General features: G+C 49.5%; 1 protein-coding gene across 1 annotated transcript in view; it reads left to right on the plus strand.

Annotated features, from left to right (window-relative positions):
• The window catches only part of LOC140191744 (kinesin heavy chain-like), an 89,050-nt gene that overhangs the window by 22,289 nt on the left and 48,155 nt on the right, over nt 1–18,606 (plus strand). The window contains exons 5-10 of the mRNA XM_072249443.1: nt 2,843–2,891; nt 4,871–4,926; nt 5,686–5,773; nt 8,388–8,512; nt 13,251–13,355; nt 16,915–17,063. Of these exons, the coding sequence (XP_072105544.1) occupies nt 2,843–2,891; nt 4,871–4,926; nt 5,686–5,773; nt 8,388–8,512; nt 13,251–13,355; nt 16,915–17,063 (572 nt within the window). The remainder of the gene's footprint in view (nt 1–2,842; nt 2,892–4,870; nt 4,927–5,685; nt 5,774–8,387; nt 8,513–13,250; nt 13,356–16,914; nt 17,064–18,606) is intronic.

The following is an 18,606-nucleotide window of genomic DNA, read 5'->3' on the forward strand; positions in this document are numbered from 1 at the left end:
GAGTCAAAGACAAGTTCAATATCACATGTCATAAAGTCAAATCACACTTCTAAATTGTCAAGCCGTGGAAGTGAGGAGTGTTCCATCACACTCCTGACCTGTGGACTGTGGAGAGGTAATGTGGTTGATGTGGAGTACATGGACCAACTCCACCCAGGCAAGTGCAGGGTGAAGTTGAGTTGATTTATTGTTATATGGTCAAGTCCATGTGTGCACAGGTACAACCTGGTATGGAAGTTGTCCTGTCCAAGACTGGAAGAAGCTGCAGAAGATGGTGAACACGGCTCAGCACATCACACAAATCAATCTTCCGTCCTTGGACTCACTTTACACCGCACGCTGTTGGAGCAGTGCTGCCAGGATAATCAAGGACACGATCCACCCAGCCAACACACTTTTCGTCCCTCTTCCCTCCAGGAGAAGGCTCAGGAGCTTGAAGACTCGTACGGCCAGATTTGGGAACAGCTTCTTTCCAACTGTGATAAGACTGCTGAAAGGATCCTGACCCGGATCTGGGCCATACCCTCCAAATATCCGGACCTGACTCTTTGTTTTTTTGCACTATCTTACTTTCCCTTTTCTACTTTCTACTTATGATTTATAATTTAAATTTTTAATATTTACTATCGATTTGTACTCCGGGGAGCATGAAGAGCAGAATCAAATATCGCTGTGATGATTGTACGCTCTAGTATCAATTGTTTGGTGACAATAAAGTATAAAGTATGAAGTATAAGTATAAAGTATAAACTTACTTGCGGCAGCATCACAGATACAGAGCATCAGAGACACACTATTCAGAAGGAAAATAGAAAACAAACTTAAATTATACACTTTTTTCAGGAAAGAAACACAATTAGAACAAACAAAAGTCCATTGTAGTGCAGAGTGGTCACGGTGTTACTGTACTGAGGTGGTGATCAGGGTTGTGCTGGCGGTTCAGGAGCCGAATGTTTGAAGGGAAGTAGCTGTTCCTGAACCTGGTGGTGTGGGACTTCAGGCTTCTGTACCTCCTGCCCGATGGGAGCTGTGAAAAGATGGGATGGCCCGGATGGTGGGGATCTCTGACGATGGACGTTGCCTTCCTGAGACAGCACCTCCTGTAGACACTACCAATGGTGGGGAGGGAGGGATGTGTCCGTGATGTATTGGGCTGAGTCCACTACTCTCTGTATTTCCATATGTTCCTGTATTTTTGAATTTCCATAGTAGACCGTGATGTAACCAGTCAGGATATTTCCAACAGTACTTGTGTAGAAATTTGTTCAGTGACATGAACCTCCCTTAATGTCTTGAGGAAGTAAAGGCACTGATGTGCCTTCTTTGTGATTGCGTCTGTACACTGGGCCCAGGACAGGTCATCTGAGGTGTTAACGCCCAGGGATTTAAAACTGCTGACTCTCTCCACCGCTAATCCCCGAATGTCGACTGGCACATGTTCGGCCTCCTTTCCCTTCCTGAAGTCCACAATCAGCTGACATTGCTGTGGCACCTCTCAACCAGGAGTCCAGTCTCATTACTGTACACTGACTCCTCACCACATTAGATTAGATTATGAGGACATGCAGTCCTCTTTTATTGTCATTTAGTAATGCATGCATTAAGATGATCCGTCCAACACTTCACCGTCGTCAGTGAATTTGTAGATTGCATTGGAGCTTTGCCTAGCCACACAGATGTGTGTGTACAGAGAATAGAGCGGGGGACTAAGCACTTGAAGTGCACTGTGTTGATGCTCAGCAAGGGGAAGATGCTGTTACTAATCCTTGCTGACTGAAGTCTCCCGATGAGAAAGTCAGGGATCCAGTTGCAGAGGGAGGTGATGATAATTCTAAATAGGATGACTGAGCTCGCTTTCCCGTGCTTTTAAATTCAACTTCAACTCTGTCAGATGCTCACTCAGCACGCTGCGCCCCAGGGAGGACAGGCATAGCCTCTCCTTGTAACTGAGACACTTCACACCAGGCAACGTCCTGGTGAGTCTCTTCTGCACCATCCTTGGTACAATCACATCCTCCCCGTTGCACGGCGACCAGAACTGCATGCGCTACGCCAGCTATGGTCTAACTTTAAAGAATTGTGCCATCAGTTCAATTTGTGTTCAGTTTGGGTCACCTCGTTATAGGAAGGATGTGAAAGCTTTCAAGAGTGCGTAGAGGAGATTTACCAGGATGCTGGCTAGATTAGAGAGCATGTTTTATTAGTAGTTATTCAGAGATACAGCCCAGAACAGGGCCTTCCTGACCTTTGAACCAAACTACATCCCCTCCACCTCCCCACCCCCCTCGTCATCCCTGATTTAATCTGAGCCTAATCACAGGACAATTTACAATGACCAATTAACCTACCAACCAATATGTCTTTGGACTGTGGGTGGAAACCAGAGGATCTGGTGGAAACCAAAGCATTCCATGGGGAGGATGTACAGACTCCTTACACGTGACATCAGAATTGAATTCCGACATGCCGAGCTGTCATAGCGTTGCACTAACCGCTACGCTACCATGGTGCCCAGTGAGAATAGGTCGAGTAAGCTACGGCATTTCTCTTTGGAGTGAAGGAGGGTGAGAGGTGCCACTGTACTGTTGCCACAAAACAACAATTTTCACGACGTATGTTCATGATAATAAATCTGATTTTGGTTGAGCCAGTATTGGACTTTGGGTTGACCTCCCTCTCCCGCTCCGCAGTGTTCGGGTCACCCGGAGGATGGTTAAAACTGAGTCCAGGTCTTTGTCCCCATCACCATCAAAGAACACGGAGCAGGGGTTGGCCATTCGGCCCCTCAAGTTTTTGATGGCGCTGATGTACCAGGATCATTCATTCCCTTTCTCCTCCTCAGGTTTCCTACTTTGAGATCTACATGGACAAGATACGTGACCTGCTGGATGGTAAGTCACACTCTACTGCACAGCAGGTCACACCTTGATTTGGTGAAGCCACTTGGCCCTTCAGTCTTGTACTGACCCCTTTGATGGAGCCCTCCGATTTGTCTTCCTTTCTCCCCTGACCAGTAATTCAGTTCTACAACATGAAAATAGGCTCTTTGGCCCAACTTATCCAAGTCTTACCCACCATTGGCCCACATCCCTCTAAACTAATCTTTTTCATACCATGGACTAATACCATTAAGCAAAGAGTCCATGGACCCCACATTGGGAACCCTGGCTCTAAACCTTTCATTTTCATCAACCTGTCCAAACAAAATCTAAACACTGTAAATGAGCCTGACTCAACCGCTTCCTCTGGCAGCCACCATACACCCACCACCCTCTGGGTGAAAAAGTTGCCCCTATTAAATCTCCCCCCCGCCACCTTAAACCTGTGCCCTCTAGTTCTTGTTTTATCAATCCTGGGGAAAAAGACTGTGCACATTCACCCTATTTGTGCCCCTCATAATTTTCATCACTGAAGTCAACTCTCATTCCCCTGCATTGCAAGGAATACAGTCCCAGATTGGCTAACCTCTCCCGAGGTAACTGTGGCCCTCTCAATGCTGGCAACGTGCTTCACAGACCTCTACATAATATGCAGTGAGAGATTGAATAGGAACTCAAGGGCAACCTTTTCACTCAGAGGGTGATCCAGATATAGAAGGAGCTGCCAGGGGAAGTGGTTAAGGCCCATTCTGTAAACACCACATACTGCCCTCTTCCTGAAGAAATTACCCCTTGGGTCCTATTTAAATATTTCTTCTCTCAGCTTTTAAATCTACAACCCATAGTTCTGGATACTCTTTCACTGTCTGAAAAACATGCCCTCTCACTTTAAACCTGTGCCCTTTAGTTTTAGACTCCCCTGCAATGGGGAAAGGCCTATGGCACCCACCCCATCTAGCCCCTTCATATTTTTATAAGCCTCTATTAGGTCACCCCTCAGCCAACTTTGCTCTAGGGAGAACAGTCCCAGCCTGTCTAGCCCCAGCCTCTTCTTATATCACAAGCCCTCCAGTACTGGTAACATACTGATGAACCTTTTGTGCACTGTCACAGCTTAATGACGCCCTTCCTTGCACAATTTCCAATGATTTCTGCTCCTTTGGTTGTTCCTGTCGGACCAGCTTCCAGCAGCCCACATCCCAGATGTCCCAGCAATCTCCCCCTCCTTCTCCATGATTTCCTCTGAACTGCTTTTCTTTGCTCATTCCCAGAATCCCCAGCTTGAGCAGAAATTTGACTGAAACTCATCTTAACATGCCTTTCACAGGATAATTCTTACTTCCTTGAGAACTGCATTCTGCTTTATCTTACAGGAAGTGTGTGATGGGACGACACGGAGGGAGTTTCACTCTGTGTCTGACCTCAGATTGTGTGATGGGATGGTGTGGAGGGAGTTTCACTCTGTGTCTGACCATGGGAGTGTGTGATGGGATGGTGTGGAGGGAGATTCACTCTGTGTCTGACCATGGGAGTGTGTGATGGGACGGTGTGGAGGGAGATTCACTCTGTGTCTGACCCCAGGAGGTGGGTGATGGGACAGTGTGGAGGAAGATTCACTCTGTGTCTGACCCTGGGGGTGTGTGATGGGACAGTGTGGAGGGAGATTCACTGTGTCTGACCCTGGGAGTGTGTGATGGGACAGTGTGGAGGGAGATTCACTGTGTGTCTGACCCCAGGAGTGTGTGATGGGATGGTGTGGAGGGAGCTTCACTCTGTGTCTGACCCTGGGAGTGGGTGATGGGACAGTGTGGAGGGAGATTCACTCTGTGTCTGACCATGGGAGTGTGTGATGGATGGTGCGGAGGGAGATTCACTCTGTGTCTGACCCTGGGAGTGTGTGATGGGATGGTGTGGAGGGAGATTCACTCTGTGTCTATTTTAATGATCCTGTGCTCACATAATGAAATTAAAATGTTTTCTCTGTTCCCTAGTGGCAAAGACGAACCTCTCTGTGCACGAGGACAAGAACAGAGTCCCTTTTGTTAAGGTGAGGAGCAGCAGGGGACAAGCCTATGGTTTATGCCAATGGATTGAGGTGTCTGTTTTTGTTGTCAGATGTGACAATGCAGCAAATCTGCTGTTCTGACTGAGCTCCTACCTGCTGTTTGTTTTCTATCTCTGGGAGTGTGTGATTGGGAATGCAAACAGAATTTCACACTGTGTCTAACCCCGGGAGTATGTGATGGGATGGTGTGGAGGGAGCTTCACTCAGTGTCTGACCCCGGGAGTGTGTGATGGGACGGTGTGGAGGGAGATTCACTCTGTGTCTGACCCTGGGAGTGTGTGATGGGACAGTGTGGAGGGAGATTCACTCTGTGTCTGACCCTGGGAGTGGGTGATGGGACAGTGTGGAGGGAGATTCACTCTGTGTCTGACCCTGGGAGTGTGTGATGGGACAGTGTGGAGGGAGCTTCACTCTCTCTGACCCCAGGAGTGTGTGATGGGATGGTGTGGAGGGAGATTCACTCTGTGTCTGACCCTGGGAGTGTGTGATGGGACAGTGTGGAGGGAGATTCACTCTGTGTCTGACTCCGGGAGTGTGAGATTAAACGGTGTGGAGGGAGCTTCACTCTGTGTCTGACTCTGAGAGTGTGTGATGGGACAATATAGAGAGATCTTTATCTCCACCTCTTGCCCCTGTAGATCTGTTTGGTGTGTACTCTGTCTCTGTAACCAAATGGTTTCTTCTCCCTTGCTCTTTGAGATGGAAGTCAAATCATTGACTGACTGTCTTGCTGTCTTGCAGGGTTGTACGGAGCGGTTTGTTTCCAGCCCAGAGGAGGTGATGGATGTGATAGATGAAGGGAAATGCAATCGTCACGTCGCAGTCACCAGTACGTGAAGGATCCCCCCTTCCTTCGGGCTCCTCAGCTTCCTCCCCAACCATCCATACCCAAATCTCCTCCTCCCTTCCTTCACTGGAGCTGAGTCCAATGCCAAGTAATTTAATCCTGATGAGTGTGAGGTGATACAATTTGAGCGGGCAAGGAAGGGTCAGACTGTGGTAAAAGGTTGAGCCCCCGGGAGTGTTGACGTTGGGAATTGAGTCTGTAGGTTGCTGCAGGAGGCGAGCAGGATACCTACCTTCATTGGTCCTGGCATGGAATACAACAGCATGCTGAACGTCACAAAACATTGGTCAGTCCACAACTGGAGCACTGTGTGCAGTTCTGGGCACAACACTCTTTGAGGAAAGTGACTGTACCAGAGAGGGTGCAGAGGAGTTGCTGTCTGGATTTCGGTGCTTCTGTTATAAGGAGAGACTGGAGAGGTGGGGTCCCTTTTCCTTGGAGCAGAGGAGGATCAGACTGAGGTGTATAAAATCAGTAGGGGGAAAGACGAAAGTCCAAGTCAGAGGTTTATTGTCACAGGTGCAATGAAAGACAATGCAGCAATACAGGCACAGAGCATCAGAGACACAACATTCACAAGAAAACATAATTAGCAAAGTCAAAGTGGAGATTGTTGTCGCCTGCACAGGCCCCTGTGTGCACAAATGCAACAAAATACTGACAACAGCTTCACAGGCACAGAGCATCAGAAACACAGCATTCACAAGGAAACATAAATGTTACATAATTTTAAACAACACATGATTAAAACAAAAAAATGACATGCAAAGTGATCAAAATGGTGCTAAACAGTGGTGATTAGGGTTGTACTGGCTGGTTCTGAATGATTGAAGGGAAGTAGCTGTTCCTGGTGATGTGGGACTTCAGGCTTCTGTACCTCCTGCCCGATGGGAGCTGTGAGAAGATGGGATGGCCCGGATGGTGGGGATCTCTGATGATGGACGTTGTCTTCCTGAGACAGCACCTCCTGTAGACACTACCCATAGTGAGGAGGGAGGGATGTGTCCGTGATGTATTGGGCACTTACATCCTTAGATACAGGATTTATAGTATGAGGGGGAGGTGAAGCCACACTCAGGTTGGAGGAACAACACCTTATATTCCGTCTGGGTAGCCTGCAACCTGATGGCATGAACATTGACTTCTCTAACTTCCGTTAATGCCCCACCTCCCCCTCGTACCCCATCCATTATTTATTTATATACACACATTCTTTTTCTCTCTCTCCTTTTTCTCCCTCTGTCCCTCTGACTATACCCCTTGCCCATCCTCTGGGTTCCCCCCCCCCCCACCTTGTCTTTCTCCCTGGGCCTCCCATCCCATTGATCCTCTCATACCCCTTTTGCCTATCACCTGTCCAGCTCTTGGCTCCATCCCTCCCCCTCCTGTCTTCTCCTATCATTTTGGATCTCCCCCTCCCCTTCCCCCTTTCATATCTCTTACTAACTCTTCTTTCAGTTAGTCCTGATGAAGGGTCTCAGCCCAAAACGTCAGCTGTACCTCTTCCTAGAGATGCTGCCTGGCCTGCTGCGTTCAAAACCACATAATTATAACATATAGTTACAACAGTGCAAAGCAATACTGTAATTTGATAAAGAGCAGACCATGGGCACGGTAAAAAAAAGTCTCAAAGTCCCGATAGCCTCAACATCTCACGCAGCCGGCAGAAGAGAGAAACTCTCCCTACCATGAACCTCCAAGCGCCGCAAACTCACCGATGCAGCACCATTGGAAGCAACCGACTGCAGCGGACTCTGAGTCCGTCCGAAAACTTCGAGCCTCCGACCAGCCCCTCCGACACAGCCTCTCCGAGCACCATCTCTGCCAAGCGCTTCGACCCCGCCCTGGCTGCCGAGCAACAGGCAAAGCCGAGGACTCGGGGCCTTCTCCTCCGGAGATTCTCGATCGCACAGTAGCAGCGGCAGCAAAACAGGCATTTCAGAAGTTGCTCTTTTGTCTTAGGGTTCTCCAGGATGCTGTCTGGATTAGAGAGCATGAGCTATAAGGAGAGGTTGGGCAAACTTGGGTTGTTTTCTTCAGAGTGGCAGAGACTGAGAGGAGACCTGATCGAGATTCTTAAAATTAAGAGAGGCATTGATAGTCAGTCACAAGGGATAGGGAGACAGAAGCTGTGCACGGTGCTCCCGGTGTGGCTCTGACCCAGGGATAGGGAGACGGGAACTGTGCACGGTGCTCCCGGTGTGGCTCTGACCCAGGGATAGGGAGACGGGAACTGTGCACGGTGCTCCCGGTGTGGGTCTGACTCAGGGATAGGGAGACGGGAACTGTGCACGGTGCTCCCAGTGTGGGTCTGACCCAGGGATAGGGAGACAGGAACTGTGCACGGTGCTCCCAGTGAGGGTCTGACCTTGGGATAGGGAGATGGGAACTGTGCACAGTGCTCCCACTGTGGGTCTGACCCAGGGATAGGGAGACGGGAACTGTGCACGGTGCTCCCACTGTGGGTCTGACCCAGGGATAGGGAGATGGGAACTGTGCACGGTGATCCTGGTGTGGGTCTGACCCAGGGATAGGGAGATGGGAACTGTGCACGATGCTCCTGGTGTGGGTCTGACCCTGTTGTCCTATCCTTCAGACATGAACGAACACAGCTCTCGGAGCCACAGCATCTTCCTGATCAACATCAAACAGGAGAATATGGAGACAGAACAGAAACTCAGCGGGAAGCTCTACCTGGTCGACCTGGCTGGAAGCGAGAAGGTACATGAGTGGTTGGTGTTGTGTTGGTGTATTGTCCCCTCATTTCCCTCTGTCCTGTCCACTGCTTCACCTCCAACCTTCTCTCTGAGAAGCTGGCTTCCTCATGGAATGGTCAAGTGCTGCCTTCACAGGTCCTTGGCCTGTGAATCCCACGGAGATGGACAATTGGATTACGGCTTGCTGTTTGGGCGGGGTTCTTAATCGTCCCCATTCCTCCATTCACACCTCCATTGAATCTTCACCTGAGGCTTGCAATGGGTTTGATGTGGCTCCACGTTGTTTTTGAGTCATCTGTGTGAGACAGGAGTCACTCATGTCCATTCTGTTGGCATTGGAATTGGATTATTATTGTCACATATACTGAGATATAGTTGAACACTTGTTTTACATACTGTTCATACAGATCAGATCATTACACAGTGCATTGAGGTAGAACAAGGTAAAACAATAACAAAATGCAGAATAGAGTGTCACAGTTACAGAGAAAGTACAGTGTAGACAGACAATAAGCTGCAAGGTCTTAATGAGGTAGATTGTGATGTTGAGAGTCCATTTTATTGTATGAGCAAATCATTCAATAGTCCTATAACAGCGTGATAGGAACTATTCTTAAGCCTGGTGCTTTCAGGTTTTTGTATCTTCTGCCCAATGGGAGAGGGGAGAAGAGAAAATGACCTGGGTGGGTGGGGTCTATGATTGTACTGTATTGGCTGCTTTAGTGAGGCAGCGAGATGTGTAGACGGAGTCCATGGAGGGGAGGCTGGTTCCTGTGATGCACTGAGCTGTGCCCACAACTATCTGCAGTTTCTTGCCATCACAGACAGAGCAGTTGCTGTAACATGCTGTGATGTATCCGGATAGGATGCTTTCTGTGATGCATAGATGAACATTGGTGGGTGTCAATGGAGAATTAATGTGTGGGTCACTGAAGAATACAATTAAGGACCTGAGGGCAAGATTGCTGTATTGGAAGGAAATGAGAGATTGTTGTGTACTATCTGTAATTGAGACATGGCTTACAGCGATTTGACCTGAAGACTTCCCAATTTACAGGATGGTGATTTGGAAAAGGCAAAAGTTGCAGGTTGTGCTTCATGATAAACTCTAGGTGGTGCTCCAATGTGGCGCTTTTGTCAAACTTGAACAACTAACAGTAAAACACTGTCTGTTCTTTTTACCGAGGGAGTTCTCCTCTATAATCCTTACCGTAGTTTACATACTTCAGTCAACAGGGCTTCGCTTCCAGATGAGCTCAATGCCTTCCAAGCTCACTTTGACCACCAAAACTTGGAGTAACCATCATGAACTCCCGCAGCCCCCAATGATCCTGTGATTTCAGTCTCTTGAAACAGACGTGTGAGCAGACTGCAGGAGGGTTAACCCCCAAAAACCATCCTGCCTAGGCAGGGAACCCAGCCAGGTACTAAAGACCTGTTCTGATCAACGGGCTGGAGTGTTCACTGAGCTGTCTGATACCCACCTGCTTCAAGCAGGCTTCCATTATACCAGTGCCAAAGAAGACCACAGTGACCTGCCTCGATGACTATTGCCTGGTAGCACTCACATCCACAGTGATGAAGTGTTTTGAGAGGTTGGTGATGAAGCATATTAACTCCTGCCTGAGGAACAACTTGGATCTGCTCCAATTTGCCTACTGGAGCAACAGGTCCATGGCAGATGCCATCTCATTGGCTCTTCATGCAACCCTGGAACATCTGGACAGAAAAGATGCATACATCAGATGTTCTTTATCGACTACGGCTCAACATTCAGTACCATCATCTCCTCGAAACTAATCCATAAGCTTCAAGATCTCGGTCTCAACACCTCCTTGTGCAATTGGATCCTGGATTTCCTCACTTGCAGACCCCAGTCAGTTTGGATTGGCAACAGCATCTCCTCCACAATCTCCATCAGCACAGGAGCCCCACAAGGCTGTGTGCCTGACCTCCTGCTCTACTCACTTTATACTTATCACAGTGTGGCTAAGCACAGCTCCAATGCCATATTTAAGTTTGCTGTTGACTCCGATGTTGTTGATTGAATCAAAGGTGGCGATGAGTCAGCATATACGAGTGAGATTGAAAATCTGGCTGAGTGGTGTCATAACAGCAACCTCTCACCCAATGTCAGCAAGACCATAGAGTTGATATTGACTCAAGAGGAAGAAGCCAGAGGCCCATGAGCCAGTCCTCACTGGGGGAATCAGTGGTGGAGAGGGTCAGCAGCTTTAAATTCCTTGGTGTTATCATTTCGGAGGACCTGTCCTGGGCCCAGCACGCAAATGTAATTATGAAGAAAGCACAGCAGTGTTTAGAAGCACTTAGGAGTTTATAAAGATTTGGCATGACATCATAAGCTTTGACAAACTTCTATAGATGCGTAGCAGAGAGTATCACACACAAGATGTTGGAAGAACTCAGCAGGCCAGGCAGCATCTAGGAAAAGAGTACAGTTGACATTTTGGCCCGAAACGTTGACTGTACTCTTTTCCATAGATGCTGCCTGGCCCGCTGAGTTCCTTCAGCATTTTGTGTGTGTTACTTGGATTTTCAACATCTGCAGATTTTCTCTTGTTTGTGTATTGGAGAGTATATTGACTGGCCGCATCACAGCCTGGAATGGAAACACCAATGCCTTTGAACAGAAAATCCTACAAAAAGTAGTGGGTATGGCCCAGTCCATCAAAACAGTCCCCACCATTGAGCACATCTACATGAAGCGTTGTCACAGGAAAGCAGCATCTATCATCAGTGACCTCCACCATCCAGGCCATGCTCTCTACTCGCTGCTGCCATCAGGAAGGAGGTACAGGGGCCTCCGAACTCACACCACCAGTATCAGGAACAGTTATTACCCCTCAAACATCAGGCTCCTGAACCAAAGGTGATAACTTCACTCAACTTCATTTGGCCCAACACTGAACTGTTCGCACAACCTATGGACTTACTTTCAAGGAATCTTTATCTCATGATCTCGATATTTATTGCTTATTTATTTATTATTATTTCTTCCTTTTTGTATTTGCACAGTTTGTTGTCTTTTGCATTCTGGTTAAATGTCCAAGTTGGTGTGGTCTTTCATTGATTCTATTATGGTTATTATTCTATTATGGATTTATTGAGTATGCCCACAAGAAAATGAATCTCAGCTTTGCATATGGTGACATATATGTATACTGTATGTACCTTGATAATAAATTTACTTTGAGACATGCCAAATCTCTTTAGCGTCCTGAGAAAGTAGAAGTGTTGGTAGGCTCTCTCCTACCATGTCAAGCCTCTCTTTCTCTCTCTCCTTCCCACTTTCCCTTCCTTCATCAAGTTAACTGCCCCTTTCTACCTCCCCCCCCTTTTGTTTCACCCACTGCACCATCTTGCAGTCCTTGCTCCTCTCTCCCCTCCCATTCACTGTGACCTTTCTGTCGCCAACGACGGATTTGGCGTTTATTTCAAATGCCGCTCGATATATTTATGTGGAAAATATGTATATCAACTCAGTTTCTCCAGATCATTCACTGGCAGCTGTCACACATAACTATGCTTACTTAGACAAAGCTATATCACAATTTTTGACAGCTGCATTAAGTAGCTTTATCTCTTAATATAGAGGCTCTACAGAATAATATTTTCTGTAAACTATTCTAAAAGAGTGGAAACATTGATTTTCATGTAGCAGTTTGGTAGGTTTAGACAGAGATACCAGGATGTTAGCATACCTATCCACAACATTGTATACTTTCATATCACTTATTTGGTGTTTGCAAAATAAATAAGTGTTTGAACCTCTCCCCATCCTTTTTACATCTTCTCCTCTCCATCCACTGCCCACCTCTCCCTGCCCGCTTCTCCCCTCTCCTTTACCTCCCTGTCCATTCCTCCCCTTCTCCCTTCTCCCTTCTCCCTTCTCCCTTCTCCCTTCTCCCTTCTCCCCTCTCCCTTCTCCCTTCTCCCCTCTCCCTTCTCCCCTCTCCCTTCTCCCCTCTCCCTTCTCCCCTCTCCCTTCTCCCCTCTCCCTTCTCCCCACTCCCTTCTCCCCTCTCCCTTCTCCCCTCTCCCTTCTCCCCTCTCCCTTCTCCCCTCTCCCTTCTCCCCTCTCCCTTCTCCCCTCTCCCTTCTCCCCTCTCCCTTCTCCCCTCTCCCTTCTTCCCTCTCCCTTCTCCCCTCTTCCCCTCTCCCTTCTCCCCTCTTCCCCTCTCCCTTCTCCCCTCTTCCCCTCTCCCTTCTCCCCTCTCCCCACCCTTTTTCCCTCTCCAACTATTCTCATTCAGCTCATCACCTTCTCTTCCCCCCCATTCCTCTCCTGCACTGAGCCCCCTCCCCGTCCTCTCACCCCTTTTCCCCTTTCCCTCTCTCACAATTCTTCCCAGCTCTTTTCTTCCCCAATCACCCCAACCATCTTCCGTCCATCTCTACCCCACTCTCTCCCAACTCTTCCTCCTCCCCATTCACTCTGCCTCCCCCACCCCACATCTGCACAGCTCTCTGCACCTACTTACAGTGTGTGTGTGGTAGAATCGGGGAGTGGGGGTGGGGGTAGTCCATGGGAACATGGGGAGAGTGCAATGGGATCAGTGGTGACAGTTGGTGTTGACGCGATGAGCCAAAGGTTCTGTTTCCCGGCTGGATCTCGGCGTGACTGTGGGTGGGGTGGGGGTGGGTGTGGGGGGGTTGCACGTGGGGCGTGGGGACAGCGGCTCGGTGTTTGAAGTGACCTCGTTCTGGTTCTCCTCTCACAGGTCAGCAAGACGGGGGCTGAAGGAGCAGTGCTGGACGAAGCGAAGAACATCAACAAGTCTCTGTCCTCCCTGGGGAATGTCATCTCTGCCCTGGCCGAAGGAACGGTAGGTCAACGAAAACCACCATGCCAGGAGGGGCAGGGGGAGAAGCAGAAGGCCATTCAGCCCCTCATCCCTGCTTTTGCTATTCAGTTAGAGTCCCACAACACAGATCCAGGCACTTCAGCCAGCTGCTCCATACCAACTAAGATTCCCATCGAAGCCATTCCCACTGAACATAGAACATTACAGCACAGGACAGGCTCTGCTGCCCAATGATGTACCGACCTTTTAACCTACTGCAAGATCAATCTAACCTTTCCCTCCCACGTAGTCCTCCATTTTTCTATCATCCATGGGCCTATCTAAGAGTTGTCCCTAATGTACCTGCCTCTATCACCACCCCGGCAGGGCGTTCCATGCATTCACCACACTTTGTTTAAAAAAACCTCCCTCTGACATTTCCCCTATACTTTCCTTGAATCACCTTAATATTATGTCCCCTCGTATTCATTTCTGCCCTGGAAAAAAGCATTGGCTGTCCACTCAATCCATGGCTCTTATCATCTTATACACCTCTCTCAAGTCACCTCTCATCTTCCAGCCCCAGCTCACTCAACCTATCCTCTGAAGACATGCTCTCCAATCTCGCAATGTTGTGGTCAATCTCTTCTGCAGCCTCTCTAAAGCTTCCACATCCTTCCTATAATGAGAACTAAACGCAATACTCCAAGTGCGGTCTGACCAGAGTTTTATAGAGCTCCCTGCATTTGGCCCAAATCCCTGCAAGCTATTCTTATCCCTGCACCCGTCTTTTAAACAAGAATATGTTACGACGAGGCCCCTTTACAGGTAGGATATGGAGGCTCTGGAGAAAGTGTAGCAGAGGTTCACAAAGATACTGCTGACCAAGAGGCCTGCATGAGCTAACCCTTAAGAGTACTCATGTCCAGAGGGATCCTGGGGTCCAAATCCATAGCTCCCTAAAGGTGGCCGCGCAAGTCGAAGGGGTGGTATATGGGCACTGAGTGTATGAGCAACAAAGTCATATTGTGGTTGTACAAAACTTTGATCAGGCCGCACTTGGAATATTGCGTGCAGGTCTGCTCGGCCCGTTACGGGAATAGAGTGCAGGCAAGGTTCACCAGGATACTGCCAACTACGTCCTACGTTTGACCCCTATCCCTCTAAACCTTTCCTATCCATAAACTTGAATGTGTTGAACGCAGAGGCTGATAGATTTTTGATTAGTCAGGGTGTGAAAGGTTACGGGGAGAAGGCAGGAGAATGGGGTTGAGAGGGATAATAAATCAGAAGTGATGGAATGCTAGAGCAGACTCAATGGGTCGAATGGCCTAATTGTGCTCCTATGTCTTATTGTCTTATGGTCTTATAGTGTGATGACCAGAACAACACAGAGTACTGTAAGTGCAGTTTCACCAACATCTTGTACAGCTGTAATGTGATGTCATACCTCTCGTTGAGACACAGAAAACGGCAGACGCTGAAATCTGGAGCACTGGAGGAAGCAGCAGGTCAGGCAGCATCTATGGAGGGAGATGGACAGTCAGCACTTCCCTCCACCTCTTTCTTCCAGCTATCTCCCCTCTTTCAATCCAGATGAAGGGTCTTGATCCAAACCTCGGCTGTCAATTTACCTCCACAGATGCTACCAAACCTGCTGAGTTTCTCCAACTTTTTGTGTCATAGAGTCATAAAGCAAAAGAGTGTGGATACAGGCCCTTCGGCCCAAGCTGTCTGTCCATGCCCACCCAGCCAGTCCCAATTTCCTGTGTTGGGTCCATATCCCTCCAAGCCCCTCCCCTCCACGCAACTGCCTCGACCACTTCCTCTGGTAGCTCGTTCCATACCAACGTTTGTACAACTACTACACAACCCTGTGTTTCTGTATTCAGTACCTTGGCAGATGAAGGCCAACGTGCCAAACCCCTTCACCAACCTGTCCTCCTTTATCACCACTTTCAAGGAGCCATGAGGACAGTGAAGGCAAATGGTGTGTTGGCCTCCATTAATCAGAAAATTGGCTTGAAGAGCCACGAGGTAACATTGCAGCTCTATAAAACTCTGGTTAGACCACACTTGGAATATTGCATTCAGTTCCAGTCACCTCATCGTAGGAAGGGTGTGGAAGCTTTAGAGACGGTGCAGAGGAGATTTACCAGGATGTGGCTAGGACTGGTGAATATTTTTTATGAGGAAAATTTGAGTGAGCTTGGGCTTTACTCTTTGGAATGAAGGAGAGAGACATGGACAGAGGCAAGGATGGAAGGAAAATGGAGGGTTATGGGCTGTGTAGAAGGGTTAGATTGACCGTAGAGTTGGTTTATATCGGTCAGCACAGTGTTGTGGGCTGAAGGGCCTGTACTATTCCATGTTCCACAGAATCAGAATCAGGTTTATTATCACCGATATGTTCTGAATTTTGTTGCTTTGTGGCAGCACTATAGTGCAAGACATAAAAGGTGGCAGAGTTTGTCATCGAAACATCGGTTAAAGTCTATACCTGAACCTGGCTGGAAGCCCGAGGAGAGTTTAATAAGAAATATGCCAACAAGTAAATATTATTTATAATATTTATATTATATAATGGATGGTGTAGAAGGTTGTTATAGGTTACAAGGGACATTGACAGTACACAGAACTGAGCTGAGAATTGGCAGATGGAGTTCAACCTGGAAAAGTGTGAAGTGATTCACTTTGGAAGGTCTAACTTAAAGGCAGAATACAGGGTCAACGACTGGATTCCAAGCAATGTGCAGGAACAGAGGGATCTTGGGGTTCATGTCCATAGATCCCTCAAAGTTACCGTGCAAGTTGATAGGGTGGTTCTGAAGGTGTACAATGCGTTGGCCTTCATTAGTCGGGGGGATTGAGTTCAACAGCTGTGAGGTAATTTTGCAGCTCTATAAAACCCTGGTTACACCACACTTGGAATATTGTGTTCGGGTCTGGTTGCCTCATTACAGGAAGGTTGTAGAAGCTTTAGAGAGGCTGCAGAGGAGATTTACCTGGATGCTGTCTGCATTAGAGAGCGTATTTTATGAGGATAGGTTGAACGAGCTAGGGCTTTTCCCTTTGGAGTAACGGAGGATGAGAGGTGACTTGATAGAGGTGTACAAGGTGATGAGACATTGATCGAGTGGACTTTTTCCCAGGGAGGAATTAGCTAATCCCAGAGGGCATTATTTTAAGGTGATTGTTGGAAAGTGTAGGGCCGATGTCAGAGGTAATACAGAGTGTGGTGGGTGCATGGAACACACTTTCAGAGGTGGTGGTAGAGGCAGATACATTCAGGCCATTTAAAAACTCTTAGATAGGCACGTGGATGATAGAAAAATGGAGGGCCAAGTACGATCTCAGAGTAGGGTTAAAAGGTAGATATAACATTGTGCAGTGGAGGGCCTGCACTGTGCTGTGTTCTATCTGGGCGAAAAGAGACCAGAATAATGAGGTAGTGTTCATGGGTTCATGACCATTCAGAAATCGGAGGGTTCTATGTTCTATGAAATTGCACTTGGTGACCCAGTTGCGATCTCCCACGTACTGTACGTCCAAAGTGCCACAATTCCCATGCTGTTAACCATGTCCTCCATTGCTGTTCCAGAAAGCTCACGTGCCATACCGTGACAGCAAGATGACCCGGATCCTCCAGGACTCCCTTGGAGGCAACTGCAGGACCACGATTGTCATCTGCTGCTCGCCATCCAACTACAATGACGCAGAGACCAGATCCACCCTCATGTTCGGACAGAGGTAGGCTGCCACGCACAGCCATGGCAGACTGCCAACACCAGGCCTGATAGGAGGTGGTCGTGTTGAGTCTCAGCAGTGCTCTCCATCTGCCTGTCTGTCCCCTCTTCCATCATTGTCTCACTCTTTCCCCCTCTTTCTTGTTCTATCTTTCATCTGTCACTCCATTTTTCCTTCCCTTTTTTCTCTCTCACTCTAACTTTTGCTCTCACTGGCTCTTGTCCTGTTTCTTCCTTGCTGTTTCTTTCAATCTTAATCTCTCTCTTTCTGTCATTGATTCTTACTCTTACATTATAGAACGAGTCCAAATTTCCCTCCTCACCGCCCCTCCCACAGCATGGTGCTCCCTCCTCACCTCCCCTCCCACAGCGTGGTGCTCCCTCCTCACCGCCCCTCCCACAGCGTGGTGCTCCCTCCTCACCGCCCCTCCCACAGCGTGGTGCTCCCTCCTCACCGCCCCTCCCTCAGCACAACACTCCCTCCTCACTGCCCCTCCCACAGCGTGACACTCCCTCCTCACCACCCCTCCCTCAGCGTGACACTCCCTCCTCACCGCCCCTCCCACAGCGTGACACTCCCTCCTCACCGCCCCTCCCACAGTGAGACACTCCCTCCTCACCTCCCCCCACAACGTGACACTCCCTCCTCACCGCCCCTCCCACAGCACGGTGCTCCCTCCTCACCGCCCCTCCCTCAGCGTGACGCTCCCTCCTCACCGCCCCTCCCTCAGCGTGACGCTCCCTCCTCACCGCCCCTCCCTCAGCGTGACGCTCCCTCCTCACCGCCCCTCCCTCAGCGTGACGCTCCCTCCTCACCGCCCCTCCCTCAGCGTGACGCTCCCTCCTCACCGCCCCTCCCACAGCGTGACGCTCCCTCCTCACCGCCCCTCCCTCAGCGTGACACTCCCTCCTCTCCACCCCTCCCTCAGCGTGACGCTCCCTCCTCACCTCCCCTCCCTCAGCACGACACTCCCTCCTCACCGCCCCTCCCTCAGCGTGACGCTTCCTCCTCACCGCCCCTCCCTCAGCGTGACGCTCCCTCCTCACCGCTCCTCCCTCAGCGTGACACTCCCTCCTCACCTCCCCTCCCTCAGCACAACACTCCCTCCTCACCGCCCCTCCCTCAGCGTGACGCTCCCTCCTCACCTCCCCTCCCTCAGCGTGACACTCCCTCCTCACTGCCCTTCCCTCAGCGTGACGCTCCCTCCTCTCCGCCCCTCCCACAGTGAGACACTCCCTCCTCACCTCCCCCCCACAACGTGACACTCCCTCCTCACCGCCCCTCCCACAGCACGGTGCTCCCTCCTCACCGCCCCTCCCTCAGCGTGACGCTCCCTCCTCACCGCCCCTCCCTCAGCGTGACGCTCCCTCCTCACCGCCCCTCCCTCAGCGTGACGCTCCCTCCTCACCGCCCCTCCCTCAGCGTGGCACTCCCTCCTCACCGCCCCTCCCTCAGCGTGACGCTCCCTCCTCACCGCCCCTCCATCAGCACAACGCTCCCTCCTCACTGCCCCTCCCTCAGCGTGATGCTCCCTCCTCACCGCCCC

Source organism: Mobula birostris, chromosome X, assembly GCF_030028105.1.
Source record: "Mobula birostris isolate sMobBir1 chromosome X, sMobBir1.hap1, whole genome shotgun sequence".
Classification (NCBI taxonomy): Eukaryota; Metazoa; Chordata; class Chondrichthyes; order Myliobatiformes; family Myliobatidae; genus Mobula; species Mobula birostris.